Source organism: Hippoglossus hippoglossus, chromosome 21, assembly GCF_009819705.1.
Source record: "Hippoglossus hippoglossus isolate fHipHip1 chromosome 21, fHipHip1.pri, whole genome shotgun sequence".
In the NCBI taxonomy this organism is placed as follows: domain Eukaryota; kingdom Metazoa; phylum Chordata; class Actinopteri; order Pleuronectiformes; family Pleuronectidae; genus Hippoglossus; species Hippoglossus hippoglossus.
Window position 1 is genome coordinate 11164288 of NC_047171.1, and position 13390 is coordinate 11177677.

The 13390-nt window shown below is 41.6% G+C and overlaps 1 protein-coding gene across 3 annotated transcripts in view; it reads right to left on the minus strand.

The window, feature by feature from the left end:
- Positions 1-4619: 4619 nt before the first annotated feature.
- igf2bp2a (insulin-like growth factor 2 mRNA binding protein 2a) overlaps positions 4620-13390 on the minus strand; it is a 46539-nt gene continuing 37768 nt past the window's right edge. For all 3 annotated transcript variants that reach the window (XM_034575090.1, XM_034575092.1, XM_034575091.1), the window contains 8 exons: positions 12767-12902; positions 10800-10937; positions 10257-10325; positions 9152-9274; positions 7603-7677; positions 7286-7417; positions 6488-6601; positions 4620-5579 (listed from right to left, as the gene is read on the minus strand). In XM_034575090.1, the coding sequence (XP_034430981.1) occupies positions 5481-5579; positions 6488-6601; positions 7286-7417; positions 7603-7677; positions 9152-9274; positions 10257-10325; positions 10800-10937; positions 12767-12902 (886 nt within the window). In that variant the 3' untranslated portion in view covers positions 4620-5480. The remainder of the gene's footprint in view (positions 5580-6487; positions 6602-7285; positions 7418-7602; positions 7678-9151; positions 9275-10256; positions 10326-10799; positions 10938-12766; positions 12903-13390) is intronic.

Below are 13390 nucleotides of genomic sequence, written 5' to 3' on the forward strand. Positions count from 1 at the left end.
AGTTTTCTTTTCCCAGGAACAAGTTCTTCTCCGCCACTCCAAAACAGCTGTAGTGCTGTACGGCAACTGGCAAGTTCTGTTTTTAAAGTGGCAAAGAATATTTGATTATCTGTAGTGTAGCGTTAGCCAGAGCTAGCTAAAATGTCAGCAGTTTGGCAATATTTCATGCTGGAAAGTCCAGATTCAAGGGATGGCGCCAGTGTTCTGAATTATAACACTAAACAATCTCATGAAGCATTTGAAGAACCATCATATGAAAGAGCACAAGGAGTTCACCGAGGCGAAGGGAAAACAGTTTCTAAACCACATTCAAAGACAGCAAAGACTGCCACAAAGCAAGAAAGATAACATAGGGTTCATGGTCCTTTTTATAAATGCACTGGAATCCGATTGGTTCTCAAAATTGGCCGGTAATAAAAGTCCAGGTATTGGAATTGGTATCGGGAAGGGAAAAATGGTAATACAACATCTCTATTAATTATTTTAAATATAATATAAATACATTCTGTGGTTTGTTGAATCACAAATGATGAGGCACCTGTTATTTTAGAGGAAAAAAACTTTAAAATGATAAAACAGCAAACATGGAAAAAAACAACACTTTTCTTTCAAATATTCTTTATTGCTCAGATCCAGGTTGCTCAGCAATACAGTTCACTCACAACTCAAAACAACAGCATGGCTGTTTACCAGAGAGGCATGGATCCACGAGATGTGTTAAATAAGGATCATATGTCTGTCCGGCGCACAGTCTCCAATTACCTTGAGGTGTCTGGGACCTTTTGGCCCGTGGGAAATGTAGGATTGAGGGAGTTTTTGACCTACTGAGGAAACAAAAGGAATTTTCCCAAATGGTGAAAAGCAGTTAAGAAATGGATCCATGTAAAACCACTACTGAAGGTCTAGTGCTATATGAAGTGTAATACGTACTGGATCGCCTACAACAGTCTCATGCAATGCTTTGTGTTTTTTCTTTGAACAAGAAGATGGGACGAAAAAAAACAACACTGCTCTGGTTCTGCACACATCTGACCAGAGGTTCACTGAATCCTTCCTCAGCTAATCCATAGTTTGTGTCTCCTTTTTGAATGGTTGTCAAATGCCCTGTTTGCTGTTCAGTCCCAAAAGCAGAACGTGCATAATGAACTTTTCTCTTTTCCGACGTGATACTCTGTCAACCTTCCCGCTTGTCAAACAATCATATTTACTTGATTTTTTATTTTTTCTGATTCCAAAATACGTTGAAAACCCAAGCTAGGATCATTTTTTAAAACCACATTTTAACAGCTAGTATTATTGATAGTGATCAAACAGGAATGAATATTAAAGCAAAGAATCACATCTACTGCCCCAGACAAAAAAATAAAAAATGCATCATTAAATCAGTGTAAATGACGAGAAAAACCCCAGATTAACAGAAAAAATTAAATGAAATAAAAGCCTAAACTATCCAACCACCATGTGATATGACTAACAACACTGTACATCCTCAGTGATGTGTGTACTTTGTGTGGTTTTTCTGGTACTGAATATTAATGCCTAGCAACACCCCACAAAAACCTAGAAACAACTATCCTTGGATGTTAAAAGTTTACTACCATCCTGACAAGATTCGCCTCAGAAAGCGGCTGCCTCACGTGTATCAACAACCAGGATGCCGGAAAACAAACACGCCGGAGGGAAACCTGCGCTTCTAAAGAGCCAAAAAACACAAGAGAGACAGAGGTCCGAACCGAGGAGGCCTCTGCGATGCAAGAAAAGGGCCTCCACTTCAAAACTGCTCTAAAAACCCAAAGAAAAACTACTCCTGACATTTAAAACAAGCCGTGACAGACAAACTACAACTTCCAGTGCTACTGTGAAAAGCCGTTTCTTCCTCGACGTGCCCTACGAGAAGAAGCACCGCACTGCATTGGCGTGGGTAAGGTCGGGGTCTTGTAATCAGGTCTGCTGAGCTATTGTCATCAGTATGAGGTACTGTACTGGCTGCGGGGAGGCTCGCTGAGACGGCCTCAGGCATTGTGTGAGTTCCATAGACCTTTACGTTTTTGTTTTTAGCACTGCTAGTCTGTGTTCACTGGGACGAAGAAAAGAAGAACCTCATCTGATGACAAAAGTCTGCCCTCTAAAACAGTTAAAAGAACTCCAAAGACAAACTAACTTTCACTATATAGATCATTCATTTATTTAATACTTTTTCTTTATTTATTTTTTTTGCCCTACATTGGTTTTTAGTAACTAAAGTCAGCCTTGGATTCTGAGAGGTAATTCTGAAATGTACAGCACAAAATAAAAGAATGAAACTAAAATGGGCAGATGGGTGAGAACAGCGTCCAGAGGTCAGTTTTGAGGGAAGCTGTGACGCTCCAAACGCCTCCCACCATCTCTCACAACGCAGGTGCAGACTTGTATAAGTGTTATAGAGAGACAGAGAACGATGCATTTATGTGTGACTCTATTGTACATGTTTACAGATATACAGTTATCTTTTTCGTACACAGTGACATCTCAACGACTCTACATTCTACACAGAAGACGAGGATTTTACACCATGTTCAAGAGTCCTGTCAGTGTATTTTTGCAGCTTTGCGTTGTTGTTTTTTTTTTTCTTCAAATCATCCCCAGAGTTATGCTGTTATCAAATAGAGCTGGTAAGATTGGTTTGGGTGATTATAAAATTCATTTTTTTTTTCTTCTTACAAGTGAATAAACGTCATTGTTTTTTTTGTTGTTTTTGTTTTTAAGTCTCAAAAAAACCTGGAGGTACAGTTGGGAAAAACAGGAGGTACAGTTGGTTAGTCTCTCTATCAACCAGTTTGTATGTTGTTGTTTTTTTTAAATGGTGAAATCAGTACACAACATCCACATTCAGAACCACTTCGGGCAGGTATGTACCCCTTAGATCCTGCACTTCATTCCTTCTTAGCAAATAAAAAGAATATGGACTTGGAAATCCTTTATCATTAAGAGGTTGTTTGGCGTCCAGGCAAAGACAAGTCCAACAGAGTTGACTACGGTTTACAAAGTTTCACTAGTCAGCTGGACCTGAAAAGCTTAGAGATTACTGTAAGATCTTCTGTTTTGATCTCTTTTTTTGTTTTCATTAAAAAAGAAAATTAAAAACTCTCAAAATGATCAACAAGGTTAACAAGGCATACAAAATGTGGAAAAAAGGGGAAATGAAAGATTGGACTGAGGTACCCTGAAGCCTGAGGTAGATCACAATACTGACATGCGCACTGTTCACATCCTGACCAAAGTTAGCACGGTCGTTCACGCTGCTGTTCTCCTATTTTTCAGGTTTTTCATTTATATTATTATTCATAGTCTAGTTTTTCAAGAAAATAAACGCTTCCCTTCAAAATAATATGGCAGTGTCCCACTGAGGAAAAAAAGAAAAGGACTTTGTTTTTCTTTTTGTTTCTTATCAATAGCTCTCATCACAAAATAGGAAAAAAATAGATTCATAAATATTACTCTCTTTTTATATATATACACACACGCACACACACACACACATACACACACAAGGAGGAGGCTGTGCGTATTGGCAATAACCTTTTAAGTCTGGAAGATGAAGCTGATGGGTCGTGTGGTGACAAAATAAGGCAACAAGCTTCCATGGTCTCCAAAGTAAAAGCACAGAGGGGACACCAGGACATACCTGCGTGTCCAGCGTGCTCGCACAGCAGCCGGCCAGCTCGCCGAAATTAAAACGACACACACACACAAAAGTGAAGTGAAAAGAATAAGAAGAGAGCGAGGAGTGAGGATGACAATCTGTGTGTCTGTGCCTCTGGCCCGGCCCCCGCTGGACACGGCAGGGGGGGTGACAAGTTTTTTCTAAAAAAGGCTGCATATTGTACATTCACAGCTGTCCTGCCGTTTTTAGAAAGCTCCCTGACAAGAGAGGGTTAAAGCCAAACGCGGCTGCGGCCACGTTTTGCGGTCGTGTGTGTACCACGGGTCTTACAGTGCCTCCCTGTGACAACCCCACCCACCCACCCACCCCTCTACACCCAAAACCTTTACCCTCACTGCCACTCCACACACCACAAGTCTGCACTCTCCCACCCTCTGCATCCCGTCCCCCTTTTCCCGGGCCCTCAGCTCACATCTTGTGCCGACCCTCCAGACGTCCTCATAAGGCCGAGCGTGTGGCAGTGCACATTCAAAAAAACAGCCGGCCGCCTGCTTACAAGCAAAAGTGCACCCTTTTTCTTTTAAGACGTCAATTTTTTACTCTGATCGTCGAGGACAACGCCTTCACAGACATCCTTTTGATTTTCTTTTTTTTAAATAGATATATATATGGGAAGCAAGCATTAATGAAGATATACTCTACTTCTATACAGAATGGGAGAGTGATACCAGTTTACTGGTTAAAAAATGATAAAAACCCTCGGTGGCGTCTGACCTCTGTTGAGCGAAAGTGGCAGTCAGTTCACTGTTATCAAAAGGCTACAGGGGAAAAAAGAGGTGTTCCTCGACGACAAATATTTTTTATCCTATTAAAAAGTCATGATGCCAGATGAGAGAGAGTGATGAGAAAGTGAAGCGGAGAGGAGAGACATAAAAAAGAAATATGTGTAGCATCGGCTATGAATGGGAAGAGACGTTTCAAAGGGACGTTATCTTTTGTGTTGGCACACACACAGGCTTGTTACAAAGACTCAGAACCATTCACCATTATGTTTAACTTATAGGGGTTTTCTTTGTTTTCTGATTTCAGTGGCCTCAAGTGTGAACAAACAAGGGAAACCGTTTTTTTTGTTTTGTTTTGTGGCTGTCAAGGTCCGATCGATCTCTGGAACAAGCACGATAAAACATTTAAAAACTACACCAAGCTGTACTGTCATTTAGTAGAAAAATAACAGTGCTTACCCTCAGTGTGCATCAATATACTTCTCTACTCTGTATTAATAATACTGCTAAGGATAATTAATCTTGCAATCTGAATATCTCAAAGAGAAGGTCCATTGTCACTCGCTCTCATTCTAACCCCAAAAAATGTCAATCACAATGCCTCGTATACTTTTGTGTTAATACAGTTGCTTTATCCGTTTGTTAGGCCTATGTTAGTCCAACTAAAGAGATAACGTTATGCAGGGCGATGTACTATTTCCTGTTGACTTGTTTTAATGTGAAGACAACAGCTCAGTTCCAATTCTCTGCCATTTCCATCTCTTGCAGTTTCTTTTTTTTTTTGGCCTTTTTCTCTTTTTTTTTTGTGTGTGTTATATCAGTATGGTTTCTCCTCCTCTATCTGCGCTCACAGGGCTGGCAGTGCACACACAATGCCTTCAGCCTTTGGCTCTCACTTGTTTCCCCCACAGTAAAGTTCTTTGGTTTTGATCCCGGTGCTGCTGGTCTGCCCTGCATGTCCCCCTTGGGCCTTGGCCTTCGCCTAGGTAGGTCTCTGTCCATTTTGGGAGGGGCTACATTCATTGGCTGGCGCCCGCGGAAGTCGGCCCGCCAGGTCACTTGGAGTGGTGCGGTGACACAGCGGCGCCCTGCTGGTGTTTCTGTTCCTGCTGTTTGACCTGCTGTATGATCTCCCGGATCTTCCTCTGTGCAGTCTGTGGCAAGAGAGGGACGAGGTTTTAGCTGAGCCATGACACGCTGGGTGTCCATATGAAAATAATAGACGATGTAAAGGTGTATTAATGTATTAAATAAAAAAGTGAGATTAATGTGATTCTAGTTGTTGTGTGTTGACTAAACAAAGGTTGGCATCATTCTTGTTCTTGGAAATGATTTAACAAAACAACCCAAACCAACTCTTACTTACTTACATAGTGTGCCTAGTTGCCATGGAGACAGATTTTCTTTCACACATGGATCCATCTCCATGACAACTGAGCAAACTCCATCTGCTGACAAAGACCCTGTGATATGTTTTCACACTCTTCATGAGTTGTGATTGTCAAAAAAAATGATTGTCATGAACCTGCAGCTCGTTGTGTTTCTTGAGTGTGTGAGTGTGTGTGTGAGAATAATTTGACACTATTTTCATTGTTTTCATACTCGCAGCGTAAAGTCATAGATCCAACATGATCAGAGATATGATAGATTAACTGAAAACACATATAGTGTTTGTGAAGCTCATTAAACACAATAATGTATAATAATTACACGTAAGGCATAATAGTTTTACTTCCTGCATTTATTAGTATTTTTCATTTCTAAGTTTTTATTTTCAATTTCTATTTCAGTTGACTATTGCTCTTAGACATTTAGGGCGGCTGTGGCCGAGGGGGTAGAGCGGTTGTCCAGCAGGTCAATCCCAGTCTTTCCGGGAAAGAAACTAAACCCCGAATTGCCCCTCATAGAAAAAGGGTTGTATGAATGTGTGTGTGAAAGGGTGAATGGCAATAACCTGTACTGTAAAGCGCTGTATGTATTTGACACCTGCAAACTTATCAGCCGAAATAACTGGAAATAAAAAACATTTCAGGGATATCAAGTTTTTTTTTCTTTTTCCTACCTGGCTGGCAAAGAAATGCCCACTGATTTTCACAAAGACCTCGTCGTTCTCATCTGGAGTTTGGTCCCGCGGCACGATGACCTCCGCACTCGTAAGGTTTTGTAGATCGTTGACCTGAAACGCAGACGTCAGGGGTCATTGCATCAGTCTGAATGTCACAGAGAGCCTCACAAATAAAGCTCACTGAGAGAGGAGGTATCGGATTATGGAAAACTGAGATAACCACAGATGAAACCATGCAAACAAGCCGTTACTTCATACACAGTAAACACCTTTACTGTTACTTTATTTCAAGTTAATACACTTGTCCATAAATAAATAAAGCCTGTGGGTAATTTCAATAAAAAGTTGACAAAATATACTTTAAGACTGGAACTGATAAAACTAGAGTAACATGTCTCGTATTTTTGTAAGTCTCCAGCGAAGGTGTCAATTTACAGGAAATATGGTCACAATATCCCCTGTTACTGAGTAAAGATCTAATCAAAATCAATCAAATTATATTTGTAAAGCCCATATTCACAAATCACAATTTGTCTCATAGGGCTTGAACAAGGTGTGGCATCCTCTGCCCTTAACCCTCAACAAGAGTAAGGAATAACTACTAAAAAAAAAACTTTTAACAGGGGAAAGTAAAATAATGAACAGAAAGGCATTATTGAGTCATGTCCAAAAACATATTTACATATATATATTTACATATATATACATATTTATATATATATATATAACCTAAAATAAAAAACCACAACCGTGCCAATAAATCAATAAATTAGTTCAAATCAAGCTTGGACTCACCGTCTTGCCTCCTTTACCGATGACCCTGCCGGCTGCAGTAGAGGGAACCTTGATGTGAGTCTCCAGTTTGACCTCCTCCTTCGCTGTGAAGAAGTTCTCCTCCTTCAGCTTCCCAAATATCCGACCCTGGGCCTGGAATACAGAGGAGGGTATGAGGCAAGGAGAGACTGGGGAAAATGGGGACACACAGTGATCCACTGCTGTTTACTATGAAACTGTGCACGACAAACATTCATCAACTTTCAGGAGCAGCCTCATCCAAAATTTCTGACGGAACTTATATCATATTTTTAAGAAGATATATTCCTGTGTTTTACCTTAAACTGAGCCTCTGGAGTTCCAGTAATGATCACCATCCTAACAATGACATCAGGGGTTTCGGGTGGAGCAATCTGACAAACACAAACACAAACACACACACAGACACACACAGACACACACACACACACACAGGTAATGGAGACAAAGAGGGAGAAAATGAGGCCAAAGGTTGATGATCGTGTTCTGTGGTGATTCACTGCAAACCAGTGAATCATGGGAGAAGCTGCCTCCTGTTACGTTCTGAGGATTCATGGAGCAGCTGTCTCACCTCTCCAGACGGAGCTTCAGGGGCTTTCTGAATTGTTCAGCTCACTAGTCATCTCCTCTTCTCTCTGTTTCTGACCATAAATAACTAACATCCTCAGCTGTGGTGCATGAAGTGCTGCTGACTCAGCCGGCACTCACTTCTTAACTTACTGAACATAACGCTCAATGTGAAGCTTTGAAAAATCGCATGTGTATTTAAATTTACACAGTTCTGGAGGTTATGAGCTTTTAAGCCTTGTAGAGAATAACCTTTGAAACGCCATGTTATCTCTCAGACTACAGACAGAGACAGGAGGTGGATCTAGTCTTTCAGAGCCGAGGGCACTGACATCAATTCTGACGGGGGTGTTAGTAAACTCAGTTATCAATTCCACATTGGCCTTGTTTGTAGTTTTATTACAACATGCAAATATTTGTATCATTGAGAAAGAACCTCTTAAAGAGGACACATACAAACTATGCAGGCCACCAAAACAATTCACAGAAAAACTAAATAATAATCATTTTGAAGCGTGAGGGAAGTAGCATAAAGTAAGCAATAAGATAATTAAGACCTTCCTAAACATATTTAAGACATAAAACATACAATTTTCACATATTATTACACTTTTAAAGTCCTAGAATTCAGATTATTGAATGTTAAACTATTTTTAGACCCTGTGGAAACCCTGGTTTAACTGGGGTTTGTCAACTCAATGGCCCAGTTTAGATCAGGTATTAACATCCGTCCTGAGAGATTTGGGATCACAAGTGGTCAGCACAAGTTCGTCTGTCCACACGTTGTATTAAAGTGTGTTCTGAATGTGTCTCCTGTGACAACTTGGGACTGGATCTCACTTCCTCACTCTACATGTAAATAATCACATACAGTATTTGTGTTTGCAAAGACCAAATTATGTTTTCACCCGGTCTGGGGATTACACATGTGTCAGATGTCCAATTCTTTGGAGGTGTGTCAGCACGAGCGAGAGAGAAAGAGAGCGAGCGGAGTCAGGAGGGACGGAATGAATGAATGTGCAGCTCTGCTATGAAGAGAGACTTTACCCATTTAAAATAATAGAATCATTCTATTTCGCATATGCGGCCCTGGATGGATTTGTCATCCAAGACCACCTCCCAAAGTGGTCTGAGTGATCGGACATTAAGACCCGAACTTAGCACTGACCACTTGTGATCGGATTCTTCAGGGCGGATGTTGATACCAGGTCTGAACAGGCGGGGCAATGAAAACTGGTGTGACCCTTTCTCACTGAAGCCCAGTGACGCTGTCAGACCCACCTTGATGGAAGCTCCGGCGAAGTGGGCGAGTTGTTTGATGTGCTGCCCCTTCTTGCCGATCAGGGCCCCGACTGCCTGAGTTGGAATAAAGAGGTAGGCGACCTCCTGTTCTGGAGCCTGTTGCTGGAAAAAGAAAAAGGAAATATTCAACCCCACTTTTACTAAATTCTCAAAAAAAAAAGGTACTTTAAATAGTTATAAACATTTGTGACTCAACCTGTCAAATACTTGAGGAGCAGCCGAACATGATGTCACCACATGCAAGGAAAGTTCTTCATGAGGGCACACATGACCACTTTGGCCAAGAATGAATGGAATATTTCCTATAAGGGCAGATGGCCGCCTGATGTTTTTGTTTTTCTTAGCCTGGAAACACGCGAGTACTTGACGCTGATGAAGTACATTTTTTGCGAGCCACAACTCTGGGAGGAAAAGTCCCCTTCTAGAAATATTTGTGGTGTTCTGGCGACTGGGGGATGGTGCGCAGGAATGTCAGATCCACTGTCAAACACAGATGACGACTGCGAGGTTGTAATAGTTAAATATGTCTCTCTCTCGCTCTCTCTCTTCATCAGTCCTATATGTTCCTTTAGTTGTTTATTAATGTTAATGTGTAGAGGGCATACCCCAAACAGTCCCCTTAGAGAACCACATTTAAAATCACTAGATCCGGATTTTTATTTGGATCTGGACCAAATTGCACACACACAAAATCTGTTCCCCTGACAAGCCTGATTTCTTTCATTAAGATGCCGTGAATTATCCTCTGAGAAATCAATTCAAATATTGAAAAACACGCTATCTCACAATGTTAAAGAAAGAGAATAAAGGTTCTCGGATCTGCACCAAAATTTAATGAGTTCTTCCTTGGATCAGGCCCCACCCTTCCCCCGAATTTCATGGAAAATCGGTTGAGGCGTTTTTGCATAATCCTGCTAAATAACAGAAAAGAAGGAAGAAAACTGTTACATCTTAAACGTGAGGCTGTTCCAAAGCTTCTTGTGTGTTTCAAAGTGCCGTAAAATATCACAATAATTCTCTAACAGCACAGAACACCATCACTGATCACCAACATTAGCTGCGGGGTGGATTTTAGGGAACATACTGAGTGCTGGTGGGGGATGGCACTTGCTGGAGGAACCCCGTACAGGCCACTGAGATGTGAAGAGTGACTCTGAAAGTGAAGTGACAAGCAGACCGATCAGACGGCACAGAAACACACAATTAAAACACACACACATACACACACTCCTCAGAGGACACATGCGTGTACACAACTCTAGCTCTTGCTGAGGAGAATTTCAGGGCGTAAATTCACAGTGAATCACACGGTAACTCCTTTGACTGAAGAATGCAGATACACTCACACACACTGGTTCGCTCTCATCTGATGGTGAGTGGAGACTTTTGTTTTAAAGACAAACTGACTCATCTCTGAGGGAGATGGGGGATTTCTGGTTGTTGTGTACAGCATCATGCACGAAGGCCTGAGTCAACACGGTGTTGTTTCATTCAGAAACCACTTCAGGAGGATCCGGGTTTACTATGTGTTGGATAGAAATTCCTCAAAACCAATCCCCTGCAGGAGCTGTGCGTTGTCTCTCTAAAAGAAGAATCTGGTAATAGGCAGAAAACGGTTCATACTCACTAAGAATGGGTTGTATCCTGCTGGTGCCATAGCGGGCACTGCACCGCGTGGTCCGGCAGCAGGGGGCAGCATCGGCAGGCCAGAGGAGAAGATGCCCAGAGCGTTCAGGTTCAAGCCTGGAATCAGGTTGGCCTGTTGCTGTGCAGAAGAAGAAGAAAAGAGACAGCGATAGGTTTTAGTCATGAGAAACAAGAAGGATACATTACATTGTCACACATTTTAATTTTCAAGGTTGTTTTTGTTATTGCTTTTTTTTTTACACTTTTTTTAAAGAGGCAGATTAGTTCAAACTGATTCTAAAATGGATTTTGTCTCCAGACATCCATGTTATATTTCCTACTGCAAAACGACGCTGACCACAACAGGTGGCAGCAGTCGCGTAGGCAGATATAATATTTTGGATGGGTCTGTACAAAAGTATGTGGGCTTTTCCCACAAAAAAATGACATATAGAAATTTGGGATTAAAAGCAGAAGTAGTACAAAAGGGAAAACAAAGACAAATTTAAGAAAAACAGTCCGGGTCCATCAATGGCTGAGAGTAAGTACATTTTAACCTGTTTTTAAATTGAAAAAATTTAAATGATTCTCCAAACAGTTTTTAATCTCTACATTAAATCTGGGGGTCACAGAAATAGAAAGAAATGTTTTCTCTTTGCATCACCATCAAGGTAAAACAGTTAAATACAACCATGAGGTTGAGAGGAAAGGAAAGCCGTCAGCAACAGTTCTGATGAACAAGTTATTGTTTAAATAAATGATCCTATAAAACAGTAAAGGTATTTGTTGCTTCTCCCGGTTTCCTGTCACACTAAATTGAATATATCCAGAAACAGTTTTCGCTTTGTTATTTGTCAAGTTAATTTCAAGTTATAGAGAATTGAAATGGCAGATTAAGATATTTTGATGTTACAGATAAAATTGTTTCTTTATGGTTCGAGATAAATAAACCATTTGAGAACCAACTCAACTATCTGAAAAGTCACGACCTGCTGAAAACCAGACGGACATTTGTCTTCGCTTGTGAAAAGGACAGTTTTCCATTGTCACAGCAATGACTAAAATGTTCTTTCCCTTACAGTCATTCAGCTATTCTGGTTTCCTGGCCATGAAGAAACACGCGGTCTCCTTTCACTTCCAATGTAATATCCACTGTGTCACGCTAGATGGCCCTCACCGCTTACGGTAGACGCTCGTGCCTGGCAGGTGCCAGTATTGCTCGCAGCAGCCACAGCGATTTAACCGCATGCTGCGTGCTGCTTCCTTATGATTGTTTCCCAGCCAATTTTTTTTAAAAATTAAAAAGAAGACTGACAGTGTGAAAGTAGAGAAAACACATGTCCCAGGATACAGATTCTCCCTCCACAAGCTCCAGCTCTTACTACGAGTTCAGTTACTACAGTCACATTATAGGCATCCATCACTGAGTTGTGTGTGCAGCGTGCAACATCATCACTGCCTCTCTTCCTCTGTGGTTGACCTTTCTGGCTGCAGCACTTGTGATGTCATCAGGGCAGTGTGAAAGAGGAGACGGGAGAGAGGGCGGCCTACAGATATCAGATGGATGCTGGGAAACGCAGTGTGTTACGGCAGGAACACAGGAAACACATGCACAGCGGGGAAGCGAGCACGAGTCAGAGGCTCTGTGGAACACACACACACATGTCCACAGACACACTGTACTCAAACGCTCGAGTCACTGATGAGCTATTCAGCGATCGTTTACTGTTATCAATTTACCGAGCGCACAACACCGGGTATTTCTAATCCTGCTGGTAACGTGCACTGAATGGAGAGGTGATATTATCCTGGTGTGTATCATCGCTTCTCACCTGTCACTCGGTGTGAGTCAACCTGAGATCGTGACACACACACACACACACACACACACACACACACACACACACACACACACACACACACACACACACACACACACACACACACACACACAGGGGATGAGCTTACGTTTAAAGCAGCAACGTCGTTCTCGTAGGCTTCCCTCAGTTTCTTCATTATCTCGACCTCGGCTTTATGACACGCCTCCGGGCTGCCCCTCACTATGATGGTCCTCTCAGGGTTGTAAATAGTTAATTCATGTAACCTGGAAGGGAGATTGCAAACACACACACACACACACACACACACACACACACACACACACACACACACACACACACACACACACACACACACACACACACACACACACACACACACACACACACACACACACACACACACACAGCAATGAGTACATGCATAACGAGAAAAGTAACGAGAACAGCTACGCTCGTATTTTGCACACGTCTTCTCAGAGGGTGAAGGAGACTGAGGTGTTTTTAATTGGATTTCCTGTTAATGCAACTTAAGTGTTAGTAGGAGATCAACATTTCTTGCTGAGCAAAAAAGCTATTTAATTGTGGGACGACTCAGAAGGTTGAAGCTTTAGAAAAAGAATGGTCAGAACCGAAGATTAGATACTTTGATTTCAGGTTTCTTTGTTTGGGTTAAGCTCCAAGAGCAAGTGAACATTTCGACCAGATTTATAGAAATTCTCTCAAGGCGATCCTGAAACCAAATACGTGATTT